This window comes from Cervus elaphus, chromosome 19 (assembly GCF_910594005.1).
Source record: "Cervus elaphus chromosome 19, mCerEla1.1, whole genome shotgun sequence".
In the NCBI taxonomy this organism is placed as follows: domain Eukaryota; kingdom Metazoa; phylum Chordata; class Mammalia; order Artiodactyla; family Cervidae; genus Cervus; species Cervus elaphus.
Window position 1 is genome coordinate 65,245,897 of NC_057833.1, and position 23,278 is coordinate 65,269,174.

The 23,278-nt window shown below is 49.0% G+C and overlaps 1 protein-coding gene across 2 annotated transcripts in view; it reads right to left on the reverse strand.

Moving 5' to 3' along the window:
- Positions 1 to 2,342: 2,342 nt before the first annotated feature.
- GALNT15 (polypeptide N-acetylgalactosaminyltransferase 15) overlaps positions 2,343 to 23,278 on the reverse strand; it is a 46,205-nt gene continuing 25,269 nt past the window's right edge. Inside the window, exons 4-10 of one of the 2 annotated variants that reach the window (XM_043874672.1) lie at positions 19,358 to 19,525; positions 14,096 to 14,213; positions 11,767 to 11,961; positions 10,931 to 11,062; positions 10,459 to 10,563; positions 6,501 to 6,644; positions 2,343 to 4,551 (exon numbers count right to left, since the gene is read on the reverse strand). In XM_043874672.1, the coding sequence (XP_043730607.1) occupies positions 4,405 to 4,551; positions 6,501 to 6,644; positions 10,459 to 10,563; positions 10,931 to 11,062; positions 11,767 to 11,961; positions 14,096 to 14,213; positions 19,358 to 19,525 (1,009 nt within the window). In that variant the 3' untranslated portion in view covers positions 2,343 to 4,404. The remainder of the gene's footprint in view (positions 4,552 to 6,500; positions 6,645 to 10,458; positions 10,564 to 10,930; positions 11,063 to 11,766; positions 11,962 to 14,095; positions 14,214 to 19,357; positions 19,526 to 23,278) is intronic. The other variant, XM_043874673.1, reaches the window with a different exon arrangement.

Consider the following 23,278-nt stretch of genomic DNA (forward strand, 5'->3'; position numbering starts at 1 on the left):
GGCTTGAAACTCAACAATAAAAAAAAGCTAAGATCATGGCTTCCAGTCCCATCACTTTATGGCAAATGGAAGGGGAAAAAGTGGAAGCAGTGTCAGATTTTATTTTCTTGGGCTCCAAAATCACTGCGAATGGTAAGTGAAGCCATGAAATTAAAAGATGCTTGCTCCTTGGAAAAAGAACTATGACAAGCCTAGACAGCATATTAAGAAGCAGAGACATTACTTTCCCAACAAGATCTGTGTAGTCAAAGCTATGGTTTTCCTGGTAATCATGTACAGATATGAGGGATGGACCATAAAGAAGGCTGAGCACCAAAGAACTGATGCTTTTGAACTGTGGTGCTGGAGAAGATTCTTGAGAGTCCCTTGGACTGCAAAGAGATCCAACCAGTCCATCCTAAAGGAGAACAGTCCTGCATAGTCACTGGAAGGACTAATGCTAAAGGTGAAGCTCCAATACTTTGTCCACCTGATGTGAAGAGCTGACTCATTTGAAAAGACCCTGATGCTGGGAAAGATTGAGGGCAGGAGGAGAAGGGGACGACAGAGGATGAGATGGTTGGATGGCATCACCGACTCGATGGACATGAGTTTGAGCAAGCTCTGGAAGATAGTGGAGGACAGAGGGGCCTGGTGTGCTGCAGTCCATGGGGTTGCAAAGAGTTGGACATGATTTAGCAACTGAACAACAACAACAATTTTCAAACATGATGCTGATCTGTTTGGGCTGAGCTTGCAAACTATCACTGGAAGTGAAGTAACCATGCCGACTCTGTTCTTAACCCAAAAAGAGTCAGGTGACTTGCTTTGATCTCATGAGAGCATAGCATATTGGTATAATGTAGAGACTTTGGTGATTAAAAAATATCAACATCCCAGACCTGTGCAAAGAACAGCCACATCAGCAAAGATCCTCACAATATTAAAGGCAATGCTGAGGACACACTTCCCTATTTAAAGAGCACATTTCACAGAAGAGGAGGTTGAAACTGCAGAAACATTGAAGTCAAGTGAAGTCTGTTGTGTCCAACTCTTTGCGACCCTATGGACTGCAGCCCTCCAGGCTCCTCCATCCATAGGATTTTCCAGGCAAGAGTACTGGAGTGGGTTGCCATTTCCTTCTCCAGGGGATCTTCCCGACCCAGGGATCGAACCCGGGTCTTCCGTGTTGTAGGCAGATGCTTTACCATCTGAGCCACCAGGAGATTGCAGAAACATTGGAGACTGGAATATAATTAACGCAGAAATAGCAGAGGATTCTAGAATCCTGGAAATATCACCTCCTTGGTTATTGTGCTCAACATAATTATTGAAAATATGCCCAAATCAAGGCATTTGAAGAGTCAGGGCAGGACTTGTAGGTGCTTTGGGCTTTGGCCAAACAAGCTGCATTTCTAACAGAGCCTTTACAGAACAAGCATAAACAGTGTCCACAATATGTAGAGCTGCCCATCAGGCAGCCCACGGCAGTGTCCAGATTTAGTGACTGGTCACAGGTCGTTTGGTGCCCAACTGGCTTTTTCATGGCCTCTCAGGGCAAAGCGGAAGGCTCCCCTTGAGGTGGGCATGATAACGTGACCTCCAATGATGTCAAATTCTGGCACAGTGACTGACGCACCATCAGCTTGGGCCGGGGGACTGTCTGATGTTCATGGGAGTTGAGATTCTAAGTTGGCCAGTGAGATTAATGCATTGAGACCAAAGAGGAAATAGATCAGGGCCCCTCTGGGGATGACATCTGCTTTTGTTATGAAATAACACAAAGAGTGTTGGACTCTTAACATTGTTGGCTGAAAACTCTCTGTCCCCACAGCAGGACAGCCTCAGGATATCAGGAGAATTTGTGTTGAATAGAAACAGGTCTGAAAGAAGATGGTGGCTGAATCTCTTCTTTCCATGGGATGATGAATCTGTCTAGATCATTACTTACTAATGATGGTGAATTCAATCTTAAAACCCAAACAATAAAGTCTTATAAAATTCAGATGGACAAGTGAAACTCTTGGGAATCAAATCTTCTGATGGCCAGGTTTCTCCACTTTTAAACTGATCATTGTAGATAAAATCAGAACTGAGTCCATAGAGGAGAGGATTTGAATACTATTACTCTATGATGAGGAGAAGGTTGAATTTCTTTGAGAATTAAGTGGAGGCATCTGTTTTGTTTAAATTAAGGGTCTTTAAGTACCAGCCAGGGACTGAGTTGACAGCCATTTCTCTAACAAAGTAATAAATCATGGGGATGGTTAAGGAAGCAAGGAACACCACATTCTTGCTTTGTTCAACCAATTAAGCAATAAGCCATCTGGGTCCTTTTGCAAATTACTGTCAAGCACAACTTATACGATTCAATTCAGCCTTTCATTTAATTATATTAATTTATTCCAGCAACTTTAAATACCAAACAATGCCAATACCAATGTTCATTGGTAAAACAGAAGTCTAGTTTAGCTTTTATTTTTTTAACTATTAACAGTCTTCCCAAGGTTGTCATCTGAGAATTTTTAGCTCTGTCTCAGCCTCAGGATATTAGGAGAATTTGTGTTGAACATAAACAAGTCTGAAAGAAGAAGATGGTGGCTGAATCTCTTCTTTCCATGGGATGATGAATCTGTCTAGATCAGTGCTATCCAATAGGCCTGTTTTCATGATGGAAGGTGCTATTATCTATGCTGTCCAACACAGTGGCTCTTGAGTACTTGAAATGTGGCCAGTACCACTGAGAAACAGAGCCTAAATTTTCTTTAATTTTAATGAATTTATGTTTAGATAGCCACATGTGGCCAGTGGCTCTTTGCCCAGGTCTAGAGTGTATTCTGAGGAAGGAAAAATACAGTGTGCCGTTAAACTTCAACAGGTAGAGAAGAGATGCATAGTTATGAGGGATATTTTTTGGAAACCCTCAGTGTTTGTTATCTGAAACACACTGTATCCCGAGACAGCCCAGAGGAGATCAGCATCTTTGAGGGGAGATTTATAAGCTGACTGTGTGAAGACGGAACTCCATCTGGAAGAGAAATGGGCACCACCTCTTCTTAATCGCAGAACCAACCCCACTCAACAACCCTTAAGTCCCATCTAGATGGGCCAAGTCACAGCAACAGAGCCATCCGGCTTTCACCAGCATGGACTCTGCCCTGACGAAGATGTGTTCTTCCTGTGGCTGAATGTTCAGATGTGGGCCCCTTTGGGGATAACCAGACATTTCCTGGGGGCTCAGACCCAGCCCTTTCAACCTCATGGACATCAACACCCCACTCTAGTTCCTCTCAAAGGAATTTTGACTCAGATGCTGGCATTTCCCTCCCAGGGAGATTTGCCTCTTTGCAAAAGTTGCTTGTTCTGATCCCATCAACGCAAGCCTGGTAACAGGACATCAGGAGTTTCTCAATTGTACACACTTCCTTTTAGTGGGAGCATTCAGTTTAAGCTGACCCAACACCAATGACTATAGAGAAGCGTATTACATGAGAATCTGATTATGGTTAATCTAGCTAGAGAACAGTGAGGGCAAGGGTGAATGGAGGTAGAAAGTCCCAAGAAAATTCTCATGAACATGAAAACATCTTATTCCAGGTCTACTGACTCTTTGCAGTTGCTAGGCTGAGCTGAAAATTGGGCAAAAGTCTCTGTAATACTATTTTCTCTGAGTAGCTTACTTCCTTCATCTGAGCTATGGTTCAACCAGTGAATGTGAAATTTGTCTCATAAGCTTATTCTAAAGTTTTTGGATGTCAGAACTTTGCACCTTCTTCACACTTTAATTTTATGGTTGTCAACACAGACAGTCCAAGGAAAGGCAGTCTAGAATAAATTGATCAGTAGGAATTATGTATCCTGAAGATGTTGTCAGGCCTCCTTCCTTTGTTGGTGTTTAGTTGCTGAGTTGTGTCCAACTCTTTATAACCCCATGGACTACAGCCTGCCAGGCTCCCCTGTCCATGGAATTTTCCAGGCAAGAATACTGGAGTGGGTTGCTATTTCCTTCTCCAGGGGATCATCCCAACCCAGGGACAGAACCCACTTCTCCTGCATTGGCAGGTGGATCCTTTACTGCTGAGCCACCAGAGAAGACCCTTCTTTCCTTAATCAGAGATAAAAGAAATGGTATACTGCTCAGTAGGGGGAAAAAAAAACAAGAATCTTCTGTACCACGCTATGATCATCTACCAGTGATGAAGACAGTGAGACAATGGGTCCATATTTTTTGTCTAAAACAGACAGTGGGCTGTGAAATAAAGGGCAGGAAGAAAAGACGTTCCGTATCCATTCATGGAGCTTGCATCTCTGTTTTTGCCACTGCATACACGTAAAGGGCCTGCTTCATGAAAGGCACATGCTGCTGCAGTTCCCTGGGGTTGAACTGCGATGGCCACGCTTCTGTGTTCCTTCTGAGGGTGGCGTTCACCGTTCATCCACGGTGCTGACGTTGTCAAATCGCCACAGCTGGCTGGCTTTTCCATCACACTCACGCAAGTACAGATCTTTATTGTTTTCCTGCACCACAGCTTCCATGCATTTCCCAGAGAGAATGTGAACAATCATTCCATTCTGAAAGGAGAGAAGAAAAAGAAAAAAAAGAAAGAAAACCAGTTGGACCCTCACAATCAGTCAGCAAAGAAAGAAATATCTTCAATTTGTGCTAGTCATTAAGAGAATGATAAAAGTGTTGTCAACCGGCCTGATAGGGAATTGGAGTATTCTGGTTACTATATAATATAATATATGCAGCCCTAAGTTTCCCAGGTGGCTCAGAGGTAAAGAATCCACCTGCCAAGCAGCAGACACAGGTTGGATCCCTGGATCAGGAAGATCCCCTGGAGAAGGGAATGGCAACCCACTCCAGTATCCTTGCCTGGGAAATCCCATGGACAGAGGAGCCTGGTGGGCGATGGTCCATGGGGTTGCGAAAGAGTCAGACACAACTTCGCAACTAAACAACAGCAACAACGATATGTAACACAAAACGCCCCACCTTAACCATTTTTAAGTGTAAAATGTATTCGTGTTAAGTATATTCACATTGTGATGAAACAGATCTCCAGAACTTTCTCTTCTTTCAAAACGGAAACTCCATACTCGTTAAATGACAACTTCCCTTTCCCTCCTTCCTATTGTGCCAGGTAACTACCATTCTATCTTCTGTTTGTATGAATCTGACTTCTCTATACACCTCATATTAAGTGTAATCATATAGCATTTGTCTTTTTGTGACCGGCTTATTTCACTTAGAATAATGTCTTCAAGTTTCATCCATGTTGAAGCAAATGACAGGATTTCCTTCTTTCTTAAGATGGAATAATAGTCCACTGTATGTACATAGCATATTTGGTTTATTCATTTATCAATCACTGGATTCTTGGGTTGCTTCTGCCTCTTGACTATTGTGAATAGTGTTGCTATGAACAGTACCTCATTTCTTTTTATGGCTGAATAAGAATACTTTTTTAAAGCCTTACTTTTTAATGCCTGAAAGATGCTGGGTATATCTTAGTCACTAATCTTTTACACATTATGTTTAAATGCTGTTTCTAAATCTATCTTATCCAGAGGCCTTGCTTAGAACGATCCTTTGTGATCATTCATAAAGGGCCTTAATTTGGTTTCTAAGAATTCCTTGAGCACGTGTGGCCCCCTGAGCCCTGGGTTTACTTGTCACCAAAGCCCCAAGAGCTTTGTTCTCAACACTTATTGTGAGTTCAGTTTAAGTCTTACACTATATGATTTTCCTCTTTCACAGCCTGCTTTAAGAGCGCTGAGGCATGGAGTTCTGCTTAGTTATTTAACCTCCCTTATTTCCAAGCAAAAGGCGAAGATAAGACATTTTAAAAAGATGTGTGTATTAATTTTTTTTTTCATGTAGTTATACCCTAGCTCACGTCAGAAGGGATTTGAGGTGAAGGAAAAACAATGTACAGACAGTTGTTAATACTGTTTCCTTCCAATCCTTAAACTGCTAACTCTGTCTAAACACTTAGACTCCTCCTATTTCCTCTTTATGGATGCTAACCTCTGGAAAGGAGCTAGAGCCTCTCTCTGGGTAACGGGAATTAAATTCTTACGAAAATGATGAAATGCTCAGCATGGAATTAGCCAAGGAAGAAAGTATGATTGATGCCATCATCTATTTGATTGTGGAACAGGAAGCGGGCCTTTCCTCTGCTCCTAAAAGCACACCGCCAGTGGGGTTTGACAGCCTCTGTAACACGCCCCACAGTCCTACTCGAGGCCTAAAGCTGATAAACTTTACAGCCAGGGGGTCTCCTCTTTCCAGGGCATGAAGACCAGAGCGACACAGAGACTGATAAATTAGCACCTTTCCAGATGCTGGCGGATAACTGGGCTGCAAGGCTGGCTTCACCACCCACTGAGGCCTTAGTGCCAGGCCGCTAAGTTCAGCCACAGGGACACAGGCTTGTGTGGTAAGACACGACCTCTCGGAAGAGCCAGACAGGTGCCCGCCAGCGGCCTCGCGAGCTCCTCCTGGGCTGGTCACTCACCTCCTGATGGTCCCAGTGCTGCTGGTGAACGGCAGGGGCCCCCTCAGTGCAGTTCTGGAGAATCACCTGCTCTCCCCTGACGTCAAAGCACAGGTGCCGTGGGCCGCCGTAGCGGATGGCGTGCCGGCCCATGTGCTCCAGGCGCTGGGACAGAGGAACGGCCGTCAGCACAGCTAGAAGGAGACCCTGCCCAAAGCTGGACGAGGGGAGGACAGCTCACCGCAACAGGGCCGAGGTCTGGGGGCAAGCCTCAGATTCCGCAGGAGTCAGCAAGACCCCGTCTCATTGTCAGGTCCACAGATAGCATGCTGCACTAGCCCTGACCTCTGACACCGCCTCACTCCAGTTTTCGTGGCATTCATATTTATACATTCTGACAGTTTCCTCCTTTATTCTATTTATTGCAACATAGGCGAAGCCATCGGTCTTCCCTCATAGCTCAGTTGGTAAAAGAATCCGCCCACCATGCAGGAGACCCCGGTTCAATTCCCAGGTCAGGAAGATCCCCTGCAGAAGGGATCAGCTACCCACTCCAGTATTCCTGGGCTTCCCTGGTGGCTCAGCTGGTAAAGAATCTGCCTGCAAAGCGGGAGACCTGGGTTTGATCTCTGGGTTGGGAAGATCCCCTGGAGAAGGGAAAGGCAACCCACTCCAGTCTTCTGGCCTGGAGAATCCCATGGACAGTATAGTCCACAGGGTCGCAAAGCGTCACACACGACTGAGTGACTTTCGCTTTCCTTTCAGGTGAAGCAATGAAGGATGCCCTGTGTTTTGTGAGGGTCTCTGGAGATTTCTCTTTGCTATAAACTTAGTTCCTTAATAAAAGAGTGTGTTTCTTCTTATTCTTAGTATAGTAGATGGTGGTTTCAGCTTAGCTAGTTCACAATTTTTCTGGATACAGAAGCCATTGCTAATCCCCACCTCCCCACCAAGAATCTTGGTGGTGGTTTAGTCACTAAGTCGTGTCCGATTCTTGTGACCCCAGGGACTGGGAACCTACCAGGCTCCTCTGTCCATGGGATTCCCCAGGCAAGAATACTAGAGTGGGTTGCCATTTCCTTCTCCAGGGGATCTTCTGGACCCAGGAATTGAACCCAGGTCTCCTGCATTGCAGGCAGATTCTTTACCGACTGAACTACAAGGGAAGCCCAAGAATCTTAACTAACTCCAAAACTCCAAAACATTCCTCTTGCATGAGGGAGTCTATTATCCCTACTTGCAGGTGAGGAAACCAAGACTCTGAGAGGTTAAGAAGGCTGCCTGATGTCACACAGCCAGAAGGTGAGGTGCTTCCACCGTCATAAGGCCTCCTCACTTACCGCTTTCTTTCTGTCCTCTGGGCTGGGAGTGAGTGCCTATGGGTGTGTTCTAGAACACTGGTAAACAGTAAAACCGGAAGGGGACAAAAGGATCCTGATTCCCTGCTTCCTCCAGGCCCAGGGCCTTCCCCTGCGGTCCTAGAGCCTTGCTGGTCCTGCCTTCAGGGCTGGACCCTCCAAAGCATTTTCCTGGCTTTGGCCCCAGGCTCTCGGGGGCTTATCTGACTCGTTCCATCAGTATCTCCAGGAACTCACACTTTGTTGTTCGTTTTTAATAGAGGCCTTTGAGATAGAACAGCTTAATGCAACAGCCCCATCCCAGGCTGAAAGCAGAGAGGTTTGGGCTAGACTTTCTAGGTTATCATCCAAGCTGTGAAAAGAAGTGAATCCCCCCCAACCCTCAGCCATAGTCACAGGGGCATCCCATTACCTGGGCAGGTATTTGTGTGATGGGAATTTGAAGAGAAGAAACGCCCTCACACAGAAGGAGCCCTTCCTTATAAGACAGGACCCCGCATGATGCTGGAAGCACCCTCTGCCTCTCGATCCTCCCCCTCACTCGGCACCGATCTCCTAGTCCATCCTGCTGGCCACATGTGCCCACGAGCAGGACCTCAGGGTCAAGGAGACCCCCCCATGTGGGAGAACCTGCCAGTCATGCTCATCGTCTCCCTTAGGCCGCCCCTCGGGTCATAAGCTGGAGAAGGAAATGGCAACCCACTCCAATATTCTTGCCTAGAGAATCCCACGGACAGAGGAGCCTGGTGGGCTGCTGTCCATCGGGTCGCACAGAGTCGGACACGACTGAAGCAACTTAGCAGCAGCAGCAGCAGCGGGTCATAAGCTTCTGTTGTCACAGGGCAGCCCGCCCTTCCGGCTACCCCGGGCTCCAGCCTCGCTGCGGAGGGAGCCCCCGGGAATCTGAGGACGGTCTCCAGCATGCCCGCCCCAGAAGAGCTGTTCCCCTCCCTTCCCCAGGGGCGTTTCCACCCTCTGCCTCCCTTCTGACTGTGGAGTGCAAGCCCTTCTCCCCGAGGAAGGAGTTTCATAGACCACATGCTCGGTGCATGGGGAGTGAAGCCGCTGCTCTGAGACCTGCAGCCGATGACCCAGCTGGGTGACCCCTCCTCTGGCAAGTGGGGCGGGGGCCGCTGAGGCCATGAGGCTGTCTGCCCAAACCTAGCCCTCTCTCCCCATCTCACACACACACACACACACACACACACACACACACACAAACACGGCTCTTGTGTTACCCTGAGAGACTCCTCTGGCCTGGAAGTCTTGGCCCCAGAGATCTGCATTAAATGCCTGAAAGACACAGCGTATCTACGCGGGCAAGACTCAGCGCCAGCAGCCTGGAGTCTCAGGAACACAGTCACGAGTCTCGGGTTTGTTGCACCGCTGTAAAGGGGGGACGTTTTCTGGGGTCTCCTCGCTTCCTTGGGGCTTCTGTGCCTATAGCGCCTGCTTGGTGACCAACTGTCCCTGTCTCTGGTTCTAATTGGCTAATGGTCTTGAACTGGTCTTGAACTGGTTTCAAAAAGGTGCCCTGGTGGGAATTTGCCTGCACATAAGTTTTCTTTGATCTCTGATTATAGATTTTTAATTTAAATGATGAACTTTTCCATTTTGTAAATAAGTTCATTTGCATCATCTTTTAGATTCCACACACAAGAGACATCTTATGATATTTGTCTTTCTCTGTCTGAGTTACTTCACTTAGTATGTTTACAAAACAGGAACAGACCCACATAGAGAGAAGATAAACTTACGGTTACCAAAGGGGAAAAAGGGTGGGGGGAACAGATAAATTAGGGGTTTGGGATTAGCAGACACAAACTACTACATACAAAATAGATAAACAGCAAGGCCCTACTGTATAGCACAGGGAGCTATATTCAATATCCTGTAATAAGCTACAACAGGAAAGAACCCGAAAAAGAACATAAATAGGTATATATGTAGAACTGAATCACTTTGTTATACACCAGAAGCTAACACAACATTGTAGATCAACTAACTACACTCCAATGAAAAGAAAAAGAGGAAATTCCCTAGCAGGGCAGAGGTTGGGATTCCACACTTCCCCTGTAGGGGGCATGGGTTTGATCCCTAGTTGGGGAAGATCCTGCATACTGTGAGGCTTGGCCAGTAAATAATTTTTCTTTTTTTTTTTTTTAATGGGAGTCTTTTCCATGAATTCTGGATTTCCAGTGTCTTTTATGTTTTTGGATGATCTTGTAATACTGGATCCGCTTCCACACAAGACAAGAGACATGCATGCGGCAGGGGCAGGCGCACCTCTCCGCTCCCACTGCCCCTTACCCACCGGGATTCTGGAGACACCTGCTTTGGTCGCCCCGGGCTAGCCACCCTCCAGGCCCCCGTTTCCTTATCTGTCAGCTGAACGCACTGGCTAAACAGCCTGGCCCTTCCCCTGGAGCTCAGAGGCTCGCCTTCTCTGACGGCTCCACATCTAGGCTAGGAGCTGGGGACAGGTTGGGGGGGACGGGTCACAAGAGTGGGGGACCAGGCACAGTCACGGACGCGGGACCCGGGAAAGGAGAGGCCCCCAGAGGAAGAGAGGGGCATCCCGGCAAAGACCCCCCAGCGGTCTGGGAGCGCTGGCCACCCACCTGCTGCTGCTGGGCGTCGCTGCAAGGGGCCAGCACCACGGCGCAGCCCGGAGCGGCCCCTTCCGCCGCGCAGTCGGCGCAGAAGCCCAGTCCGGTGTTGTGGAGCTGCAAGCAGACACACGCGGGGGTGAATCCCGCCCTCCGCGCGAAGACGCCCTCTGTCGGCCGCGTTCCCCTCCTTCACTCTCTACGGTGGCGCTCAAGGCCCACGATCGGGCTGCAGAATCGAGGGAGGCCAAGCTCAAGCCAGCGATCCTGAGAGCCGGGCCTCCCGAAGGACGTGGAAGCACCCCAGGGCAAGGGGCCCCGCGGTGGGTTACGGCCCAGCCCAGCCATCCCCCGCAGGGAGGCCCCGCTGGGCTGGGCCTGGGTGCCCGGGGCGGTGGGAGAGCCTCTGAACCCAGGCCCTGGCTGCGGAAGCGACTCGGCCCCGTTTCCTCCTCCTCTGCCCTTTGTCTCTCTCATGCCTTGCCTTTCCGGAGAACCTGGGCCTGCGTTCCAGTGGGTACAGCTCGGGGTAGACGTTGGCCAGAAACCAGTGGAAGGTCCGGCAGCCCAGCCTCCTCTGCAGCTGCTGACGCTCCATGCAGTCCGGCTTCCCAGCCTGGGGAGGGGGAGACACAGGCGGCAGCCCGGAGAAAGCGGCTTTACATCACAGCTCACGGCGGGGAGGGACCGGGGGTCTGGGAGGAGGCTGAGGGATGTGGGACCGCACACGTCACTGTGAGCCGCGTCCCACGCCAAACAGTATTCACATGTCCTGCCATCAGAACAGTGCTGAGTGGTCATGGACCAGTTGAAAATGCCCTGTTTGTGGACATTTAATCAAGTGTTTGAAAGGTTTATTTTTCTGGGCCTTTGGCCGGAGGTCCTTTACATTTACTTTTATGCTTCTATTTGTTTAATGTCTTGGGGTAATTGCATAGCCTTGAACATTTTCCCTGGGATGAAAGGGCCCTCAGGGACCCATCTCAGCAATTACGCCCCACCCAGTCTCTCCTCTGGGCCCAGGGTGAAGGGTCGCAGCTTTAAATGTGATGACAGACCCTGCCCCACAGACATCCCGGGATTCGAGGCCAGGACCAGCTGTGACTGCCTCCCCCTCCAGCTCCCCCCGCCCCCCAGAGATGCTGGGAGAGACAGAGGACAACTCCACCGGGAGGGGGAGCCCCTTGAGAGGGCCCCCATGGAAGTACCCGCTGGAAGCTTCTGTCTGCCCTTCAAGGCGGAGGGGAGGTACTCCTGGCCCAGCCTCCAGCTGGGGGAGCCCTGGGTGGGCCCAGAAGCCTCTGCTGGGCTCCCCCTTACCTTGCTCAGGGACAAGGCCTCTGGACTGTGCCTGTAGAAGGTTTCTTTGAAGGAGCCCAGCCAGGTCTCAGCGATGCGGACCTTGTTCTGCAGGGTGGCCTCCCGCTCACGCTGGGAGTGGGCATCTTCATTTCGGTAGAGGTGCCCCACGCGGGAACAGGGCAGGATTTCCACGGAGCCCCCACAGAGCCAGGTCTGCCAGGAAAGGAGAAAACTCACACCTCTGTGCTCCTCTCCAGAGACATGGGACACGAGGGGCCCTGGGAGGGGATGGCAAAATGTCTGGGACGTACCGAGTGCAGAATGACGCTAGTTCTCAGGATGGAATAGAGTTTCCTGATCTGAGAGTTCTGGGCAGGGGGGTGAGGGGCAAGGTGGGGAGAACGAGGGTGGTGGTCCCCGGCCGGGACCTGTGGGTTGAGGGGTCACACCCCTGCAACAATGGGAAACAGTGGAAACTGTGGCAGACTTTATTTTCTTGGGCTCCAAAATCACTGCAAATGGTGATTGCAGCCATGAAATTAAAAGACGCTTACTCCTTGGAAGAAAAGTTATGACCAACCTAGACAGCATATTCAAAATGTCAGCAAAGGTCTGTCTAGTCAAGGCTATGGTCTTTCCAGTGGTCATGTATGGATGTGAGAGTTGGACTATAAAGAAAGCTGAGCACTGAAGAATTGATGCTTTTGAACCGTGGTGTTGGAGAAGACTCTTGAGAGTCCCTTGGACTGCAAGGAGATCCAACCAGTCCATCCCAAAGGAACTCGGTCCTGGGTATTCATTGGAGGGAACGATGTTGAAGCTGAAACTCCAATACTTTGGCCACCTGATGTGAAGAACTGACTCATTAGAAAAGACCCTGATGCAGGGAAAGACTGAAGGCGGGAGGAGAAGGGGACGACAGAGGATGAGATAGTTAGATGGCACCACCGACTCGATAGACATGAGTTTGAGTAAGCTCTGGGAGTTGGTGATGGACAGGGAGGCCTGGCCTGCTGCAGTCCATGGGGTCGCAGAGTCGGACACAGCTGAGAGACTGAACTGAACCCCTGCAACTGCCTGAATGTCCCTGCCCCGCTCCTGAAACACATGCCCAGATTCAGCACTTAGAGGATGCATCTGTGCTGTTAACACCTGGACTCTCCCAAGGCTGCTTCCTGAGGGGAAAGGGAACCCCTAGTGGCCAGGGAATCTCTAAAAGCTTGTGAAGTCTGCTGCAAAGTTACCAGAAGCCATCTGGGTGGAGATCAAAGCAAGCTTTCCTCAGAGTCTTTCCTACTTTTAGGACTTTCTTTGCTCTCCACTCACTCCTACTCCCAAATGCCTAGAGTTCGTCTGACAAGAAGTGTCTTATTCCCTACTTGGGAACAAAGAGCAAAGCAAAAACCTGCCTCAGATAGGCAGAACATGAACCAAAAGACATCAAGAAGGCAAACCATGGTCTTTCCAAACTGGGTGCCAAGGCACCCCAGGGTGCCAGAGCAAACTCAGATGGCTGAGTGGGCTATATTCAACATTCAGGAGAAACAGAATGACACCTGTTGGAAGTTCTGCAAACTGATTTCAACCTCAGATTGCTGTACTTTCAATGCTGTTTGTCTTCTCTGGGTTGGGTTTTCAGGGGTTGCTGCAGTGAAAAAGCAAGCTAGAAATCAATGAGAAACAGGAAATGAGGGTGGAGGGTCCGATCTGATCCAAGGTTGAGAAATTGAGTGGTGCGCAGTGGGGCTACACTGTTTGGACAAATGCTCATTAAGTTGTTTGGTGGTGGTTTAGTTGCCAAGTCGTGTCCGACTCTTGTGACCCCATGGACAGAGGAGCCTGGCAGGCTATAGCCCATGGGATTCTCCAGGCAAGAATACTGGAGTGGGTGGCCATTTCCTTCTGCAGGGGATCTTTCCAACCCAGGAATTGAACCCAGGTCTCCTGCATTGTAGGCGGATTCTTTACCAACTGAGCTACAGGGGAAGCCCCATTAAGTTGTTTGGATCAAACGAAGCACACAGAACTGTGTGGTATTTGCTCCGGCCAGTGGGCACAGTGAAAACTCTCCAGGGGCTAAGTCTGCTGGCCTCGGAGGACGTCTAGGAAGCTCTGTGTCAGGCGGAGATGGCTGAAGACACGCCCTTTCCTACAAGCGGACTCAAGTGGGTTCAGGAGGGAGGCTGTGCTGAAGCCAAGAGAGAGGCCAGAGGGGCAGAAAGCAGGGTGGGACACCCCCTGGATGATGTCTCTGTGTTTGTCTGAAGCCTCATCCTTGACCTCCAAGCTGTGACCCCATCCATGGCTCCAGAGATACCTCCCAGGCCTCCTGCGGCCCAGGGCATACCTTGAGAGACAGCTCGAGGTTTTCGCCTCCCTGCAGTGACAGGAGAGGGTCGTACGCTCCGGTGTTTTGGAAGTAATGTCGGTCCATGGCCACCACCCCGCCAGGCACCACGGGGCTCCTGGGAAGAGAGGGAGGGAACAGACCGCAGTTCAGAACCCGGAGCGCCTGGGGGTGGGCATGGCAGGTGGGGGTGCTCCAGGAGCCCAGAGAGTGGACTCGGGGCTCAGTCAGACCTCAGGGCTTTTAATTGCAAGACTGGGGCCAAGCGAGCATGTCACAAGTTCTGGTGTTTCATGAAAAGAGAGTGCTGGCTGCCTGGACCTTTTATACCCCTTGGACTCTGCTCCTTCAGGGAGGGCCCCCTCTCTGGTGAGGTCTTTGGAAAGAAGACCTTGGTTAAAATAAGGTGCCCCGAGGCCAGCAGCCCCAGGCCTGGACCAGAGGGACCAGCAGGCCTCTTCCTGCCCTCACTCGACCTCACACTCTTATCTGCTTCACGAGCACGCACCCCCTAAGACGAATGCTGCAGGGACTCTGGAATAGGTAGGTCCCCAGATGCTCTGGGGGAAATACACGTGCTTTAAAAACACAGAAAGCTGGAATCCCTAAGTGAGGGAATTAAGATGACAGCAACATCCTTTAGAAGAGCTTACCTGAGAAGGACAGAGCCAGAGGCTTCAGAATCAAAATCTCTTCATTCAAAAGAGTACACATTTCAATATGGCCAAACTCTGGGTGTGCCTCAGGGGTGGATGACTCAGAGTTCAGATGTTTTAAATTACTAAGACAATAGTTTTACGTGAACAAAACTACTGACGTTTGGGCTATTAAAAATATGAAGTTACACCACAATAAAAACCAGTAGTGTAATTCTTTCCAGTTTTACCACTTACAATTTGTAAGATCTTGGATGAGATAGATGACCACTCTGGGCTCAATTTCATCACCTCTAATTGGGGACAATAATGGAGTTTTGGGGAACTCAAAGAAATGTCACGTAAAGTACCTCTGCTTGCCAAAACCCAAAGATCTCTGAAAATCAAGTGCTTTTTCATGATGCCTTTGGCAGCAAGCCCTGCCCTGAACTGACACGGGTATCTGTATAGCCTTTATGTACCTGGCAATGACAGATTGTATTTCAAACTTGTCTTTAAAACACAGCAGGGCAGAGCTATGAAGAGCATTGTGGCAGGAGACTGGCCTCCAAGTTTAACCTTGGATCTACCACTTAACAACTTAATGCAATTGGGCAACCTCTGGAGAGTTCATTTCTAATTTAACCTCTGTGTACCTACATTTTCACATGTGTGAAATGGGACTAATAGTAATTACTACCAGTAACTGCTTCACAGAATCATGTGCGTGCTAAGTCACTTCAGTCGTGTCAGACTCTGCGTGACCCTATGGACTGAAGCCCACCAGGCTCCTCTGTCCATGGGATTCTCCAGGCAAGAAAACGAGTAGTTGCCATGCCCTCCTCCAGGGGATCTTCATGACCCAGGGATCCAACCTGTGTCTCTTATGTCTCCTGCATTGGAAGGCAGGTTCTTTACCACTGAGCCAGCTGATATGTATAATACGTTTATAGCATTAACTAAGAACATGTTCAATAAATATCGCTTAATACTGTCATTTGCAAATGTACAAATGATGATATCCTTTCTGGAATTTTCTTGGCATCTGTATATAGTCAGTACCCAACCTCATCCTAATTCCACTTTCATGCTCTGATGAGAGAGGCCATGCAGTCAGAGTAACCAGGGTGGGGAAGACACAGTTAGAAATGTATGAACGAGTGTGAAAAGAGATGTGGGCCCTTCACGGGGAGCCTGAGGCCTCGACAGGGGCCGGGCAGCAGCTGGGTCTCAGGGAAGGAGCAGCCGCCCCGGGCGAAGGTGACTGGGCTCTCTCTGGCTGGAACTTTGGCCAATGGTAGGTCAAACTGGGTGGGTCAAGGTGACTGCAGTGACCTTGGGCATCAGAGAGACCCTGAGGCCTAAAAGAAGGTTCCAGAGAGGACTGGTGCCTGGAGTCAAGGAGCCTTTGCCTCAGGTTGGGCAGAGGTCCTCTGAGGAGTCTGTTCTCTTGAATGGAATCCCTTCGCTTTGGCTGGAGCAGAATACATTGCTCCCTCAGGCAGGCCCCTCTCTTAACTCTCTGGGGACGCACCTATCCAGCACTCCTCATAATGCTGAGATCTACCATCCTCCCACATCATAACTCAGAGAGGTCCAGAAACTTCTCTTTTAATTCTTTGGGTTCACAGCCCTCAGTAGAGTGTCTGGCATGAAACAGGGGCTCAGGAGATGTTGACAGGCCAGTAATGAAGTTAGAATTAGCTTTCTGTGCTTCCAGGATGCACGCCTATGACGGAAGGAGGTAAAACATATCTGGTTCTGCACCCCACCCCTTACACCTGCATCTTAGTTCCATGACCCTTCCCCACTGGGAAAATGAGGCCTGAGGTTGGTATGGGCCTGTTCTAGACTGAATGTCTGTGTCCCTCCCAAATCCACATGTCAAAGCCCTAACCTGCAGTGTATTGGATTTGGAGATGGGGCCTCTGAAGAAGTAATTAAGGCTAAATGAGATCCTGCAACATAAGAAAATAAATCTCATGTTGATTAAGCCATCCAACCTGTGGTTTTTTGTTGTGACTGCTGAGCTGGCTACAACGTGGCCCCAAAGCCAAGAACAGAGACAATAGACTCTGAGTTTTCAAGTCTAATGGCAAAGCTGCAGTCTAGGCCTAAGGTGAGGGCTCATCCTCGCAGAGCCAGGATTTTCTATGTCCAAACTAGATAAGATCCTCCAGCCTTCAGAGAGAAGAGACAGCCCATGGGGAGACCAAGACACAAAGATTCAGGTAGATCCCCGAGAAGGACCTGGTATTCACCTTGACACCTTCAGGGCAATTCCAGGAGGAGGGGGATCCCTTGCTTGTTGTTTGGGGACCAGAGAGCAGAGGGCGCATGGCCCACCTCCCAGCTGGCTGCCCTGGGAGTTCAGACCCCCCGGATGGCCCTTGGCCCCAGGAGATAGGGTCTAGGTGGTGCCCGGGCAGGCAGGTGGTAGGTGCAGCTCCTTAGAGGCTCCCAGAGCATCAGCACGCCAGGGTGGGCCGGAAGAAGACGTGGGACCTCGGCAGATGCCATGTGGAGGGTGCAGGCCAGCGGGACCCACGTGCCAGCCCCCATCTATGGCCACGGCTGGTGAAAGCACACACATCATGGTGAACCCAACACAAGACAGCCAGAGCCTGACGTGGAGCACGTCTTCCCCACCAGCATCCACCACGGAAGCCTGGAGCCCAGAGTCCACCCCAGAGGGACGGGAGGGTGGACACGCCTGGATGACAGATCTAATGACGAGGTGGCTAAGCTATCACTGAACCTGTCTAATTTGTCCCGAAGTTTTCTGCCGTTAGCAGACAGGGATCAAGAGAGAAATTACCTAAATTCAGTTAGTAGAAAATAAAAAGATACTTTTTACATTTCTAATCTTGGTGGCTTAGGTCAGCTGCTAGAGTCACACACCCTCGGGTAGACACTTGGAAGTCCTGTTTGTGACTAACGCCTCACTCTGTGTCCATAGCCTAGGCACACGGAAACAACTTGGGTGATTGCTTGGTGTTGGGCAGGTCAACGGTGGCAGAATCCTTGTTCCTTGGGCTCTGTCTACAATGTGACATTGACCCCACTGTGAGTTAGGGCCACGTCTCCCTCCTGGGAACCTAGGGGGCCTGCGGCTGTGGAAGAAGTGACCCGGGGTGACCTCTGAGACTTGCTTATTAAAGGGGGTACATACTCTGAAACATCACGATAAGTGGGAGAAGCCAGACACAAGAGGTCACTTATTGTGTGAGCCCCTTGGTGTAAAATATCCAGAACTGGTAAATCCATGGAGACAGACAGTGGATTGGGGATTGCTAGCAGCTGGAGAAAGGGGACAATGGGAGGCAACAAGGAAGGGATTTTCCTTTAGGAAAAGGGGAATGTTTGGGAGCTATAAAGAGGCAATGGTTGCTCAGCGTTGCGAATGTACTGAATTGTTCACTTAGAAATGGCTCATTTTATATTATATGAATTTCGTCTCAATACGTTATTTTCTTAACTGGGTAGGAGATTACAGCTTGCTTTGCCTGAGTCTTCTGGGACCCTTGCTGTCTGAAACCAGTGCCAGGGTGTAGGAAGCCCCAGGGAACCCGCCTGCAGTGATCTCATGGAGAGAACAGGGAAGAAGCTCCCACTGGGTCCCAGTGATGGCCAGCATCAGACTCTGGGGAATCCTGCCCCGAGATGTTGAGTCATTTCCAGCCAGTCTAGTCTAGTCGAGGCTGGTCCTGCTGAGGCCCCAGACACCACGGAGCAAACAGCCAACATCACTACTCCTTTCAGAATTCACAACCCAGAGTCCAGGCTCTTAATAAAAGTTCCTCCACATCCTAAAGTTTGGATGGTTTGTTACACAGCAGAAGCTCTCTAGAACATTGACTAGGTTTTAAACATAACATATCCTATGTTAAACATAGGATATTTGCCTAAAAGTCAAACTCGTGAGAAGCGAACCATAAAGCTGGACATATATTGAGACTTCCGGTTTCTTAGCATTTACCTAGCTGAATTCTTCCCTTTTACCAAGAAAGCATCTGAGCCCTGGGAAACTCCAGAGTTTCCTGGTGAGACAGAGCTGGATTGAGACCCCAGATAAGATGCTTCCGCTTCCTACTTCCATGCTCTGGAAACTTCGCCGGACTCCACTCATATAACAATGTGAGGATAATAACACCCATCCCTGAGTGTCTGACAGTTTCTGCATGCTTCTCATATATTAGCTCACTGAAACCTCACAGCCTCCCTAGAAGGTAAGTACCATTGTGATCCCCAGCTTATTGATTAGGTAACTTGCTACAAGCTCCAATATTGACGCTCCAATACTTTGGCCACCTGATGGAAAGAGCTGGCTCACTGGAAAAGACCCTGATGCTGGGAAAGATTGAGGGCAGGAAGAGAAGGGGACGACAGAGGATGAGATGGTTGGATGGCATCACCGACTCGATGGGCATGAGTTTGAGTAAGCTCCGGGAGTTGGTGATGGACAGGGAGGCCTGCGTGCTGCAGTCCATGGGGTTGCAGAGAGTCAGACACGACTGAACGACTGAACTGAATTGCATTGAACTTGGTAGGAGAGGGGGAGAGCCCGGGTTGGCCCGAGCCCGCATGGGGGAGGCAGCGGCAAAGCCGGCCGGGGGAGGAGCCTCACCTGATGGGACTGACAGGAGAAGTGAGGGCCCTTCTCTCGCGCTCCGGCAAAGGCTCCCAGTGGAAATCCAGCTTCCAGTCCAACACTCCTCGCTGCTGGTCCTCGGAGGGGTAATACTGCAAAGTCTTCCAGTCAATCACATCCAGGACGGGAGACACCACCCTGCTCCTGGAAGGAACCGTGAGATCAGAGAAGCAAGACACACATTCCACTTGCTGGGGGCGCAGAAACATAATCTAGCCAGCAGCCTCCAAAGTGGCAACCACCACCCACGCGGCCACTGGGCACCTAAAACACCAGGTGTCTGAACCGAGATGCGATATGAGTGTGAGGCTCACACTGCGTTGAGAAGACTTAGTATGAAAAATGGTGTGCCCATCTCAGTAATTATCGTATGGATCGCATGTGGAAATGACAATATTTTGGACATACTGGGTTTCCTAAAACATTTTGTTGAAATTAATATCATCTGTCTCTTTATTTTGCAATGGGACTGCTAGAAATGTTTACGTTACACCTGTGGTTCCTGAACAGCGCTGTTCTAGAAAATACATTTTTCCACAGGGAGTTAGGGGCCCGTTTCATTAAAGACTATCCCTGCCCCTTTCTTTAAAAATCTCTCTGTTCAATAAAAAAAAAGTACAAATACACACACCACACACCACATACACACACACACACACACACACACACACACACACACACACACACACACACACACACCCTCTCTGGACAAAACTGAGAGACAGAAGAACAGTGACCTAGGCTCAGCTCTGCCACTAATGCGCGGTGTGATCTTGAGATAGCTGTTGTGCCTCTCTGGTTCTTAGCTTCCTCATTTGTCAGATGGGAGGTGGAACTACTTCCCAGAAAGCTCTTTCTTTCTCAGCTGTAATGCTCTAGGACTATGGCTCTTGACTTCTTTGGAGGTCTTTGATTCCTTTGAGAATCATGAGAAAATAATCGATCCCTCCTCAGAAAAATAATCGTATGCACATATACAAAATATTGTGTACAACTGCAGAGGGCTCACGGGTCCCTGCTCTAGGGTCTAGTTCTGGTTCCTACCTGGGTCATGAAACTTGGTTGTCTTGGGAAACCAGGATTGTCAAGCCCCATAAGTCTCCTTGATGTTAAAGCATGTGTGTGTGTGCGCACACGCGCACATGCATGCACGTGCACACGTGCGTGTATATGAGTTCATGGTGTCTCTCAGCAAAGTCCTGCAACTAGATTTACTTGTTCATTTACTGTAGCTGTTGGCATTGTATTTCATCCCAGTTTTTTTGCACAGACTGGGACTACATGATCTCAGAGAGAGCCCTATGGGAAATCAGTACAGATTTCAGTACAGGTTGGAAACCCTGCCTTTTGACGCATCACTCAGGTATACCAGCAGCTGCCCTCCACCTAGTCATATCTCAGTCACATTTTTTCCCTGGCCTCTCATGACAGTTTCTTCTAAAAACTGTACCTTGGAATGAGTTAGGCATGAACTCAGGGGTTACCCAGTTAGATTGGTAAGAAAAGTCTTAGACTGGCTGGCAGTTACCAGTCTAAGAAAAGGAATATTCCTGGGAAAGAGATGCCAGCCATGCTGTTTACACTCCCATCGGTTTCCATCCACCTCAGAGATGGCCAGGGCTGGCTCAGAGACGGCCGGGGCTGGCACGAGCCCAGCCCATGTGGAGAGGGCCAGGGTGGTCCTGGAATTCAAAGATCTGCTTTAATCTGTGGCCTCCAGTGACTGGCCTTGGCATGAAGCGTTATGGGGTTTATATTTACAGCAAGGATCTTGATATATTTTCCCCGCCTTCTGGAAGGTAATGGTAACTTAATACCTCTGGCCTCCACCACTTTGGAGCACGATGCATTGACCTAAGGAAACTGAGGAGTACGGGCAAGGATTTCAGGAGGACCCCTCCCAGGTTTGCTTACTGTTGAATGAGCTGTGCAGAGGGGATGGATTTGGCAACTGGCAGAGCATTCTGTAGAATTTCAGAATCAAGAGCCAGGGAAGCAGTGTGGCTGAATTCTGAAGAATCCCATCAAGTCTGTGCCATCTTAGTAATTGTAACAGGACAAGAAAGGAAACTGCATTCAAGTGTCTACACCATCAATTTGTCCCAGAGCTTTTAGCTGTGTCCTTCTTGATAAAAAGTTGTACATCCCTTTTCATCAGAGAATGATCACCCTAAAGTTTCTCTTTTTGCTCTGTCTCGCTGGAGGCTCAGGGTCATATGTAAATCTTGTTTCTATTAACTGTATTACCCCCAGTTTCCAACACCGTCTTTTACTTTCTGAAGTCTTCTTGAACTTCTATTTTAGCCAGTTACATAAGTGATTCATCATAAGCCTCTGAATACATTTCGGGTAAAGATGAAGATTAAAATGTCAATGAATGAAATGAGAGATGTTTCCTTATTTTGGTTTTTATTCCCATGGGCCAGAGCGGCTACTTGGTCAGGGCTGAATTAGGAAGACACTGGAGTGGAGGGACTTGAAAAGGAGTGATTAAAAAAAAAAGTCATACTTAGCTTTGTTTTTCAAATCTACAGATGTATCTGGAGTTCTTGGAATTCACTTAGGGCAAAATAGCAAAGCTTCCCTGTCTGACTTGGAAGGAGCGAGGAAAGGACTCTCTCCACCATCCTGTCACTTGTGAACTGAGTTTTAACTCACAGGCAGACTTGAGGTCAATCCTCTCCTAAGCCTTTCTAAACTCTAGCTAGTCAAGCATTTGGGTTTCAATGGAGCCGTCAACAAACACCAACTAACTGAAATACGTGAGGTCAACCAAGGCACCACTGTCCAGAGAGCCAAAAGCTGACTGCAGCTGCAAACTCATCCACCAAACTTTTACCACAAGGAGGAACGACCCTAGTTTAGCTGACCACTCTTTGTTTTTCCCCTGGACCTGACTGTTCCTCTTGCTCTGTGATGTAGAAAGTCATTCTGGAAGCTCATGCAAATTCTCGGTGTTTGTGGGAAGTGTCTTATACTGAGAAGCAAGAAGCTCTAAGCCTCTCTTCCCAGAGCTTTGCTGCTCAGGTGCGACCCCAAGACTGACGCTGGCCCTCCCAGGACCCTGTCTGCTGAGGCAGGCAGAGTAGGAGAGGGGCTGAGAGCTTCCCTGGGGCCACAGACGGAGGAAGGCAGCTCACTCTGCAGGGCTGGAGGCATCTTAATCCCTTGCTGCTCCTCAACACACACACACACACACACACACACACACATGCACACACGTACATGCACACACATGGGATTCTTCAGACTGCCTTCCATCACTTAAGCCCTCCAATATGGAGTGGCCTAAACCTCAGCTGAGTACTAGGTGACCTTGAAAACTAGGTGACCTTGAGAACCAGATGACCCTGAGAACTAGATGACCTCAAGAACTAAGTGACCTTGGGATCTAGACAAACTTGAGAACTAGGTGACCTTGAGGACTAGGTGATCTTGAGAACTATATGGCCTTGAGAAGTAGGTGACCTTGAGAACTAGATGACCTTGAGGACTGGATGACCTTGAGAACTAGGCATCCCTTTTGGATGCTTTTGATTTGTTAATGTATGTTCATCAATTGTAACAATTTTATCACTCTGGTGGAAGATGTTGACAACAGGGAAGGCTATGCACGTGTGGAGGCAGAGGATATATGAGAAATCTCTGTAACTTCCTCTCAATTTTGGGCTTCCCTCGTAGCTTAGTTGGTAAAGACTCTGCCTGCAGTGCAGGAGACCCGGGTTTGATTCCTGAGTCGGGAAGATCCCCTAGAGCAGGAAAGGGCAATCCACTACAGCATCCTTGCCTCTCAATTTTGCTGTGTACCAAAATTTGTTCTAATAATAGAGTCTATTTAAAAAAAAATAGAATGAAGACATCCCAGACCCTGCCCTTTGACCAGTGATCCAGGAGCTC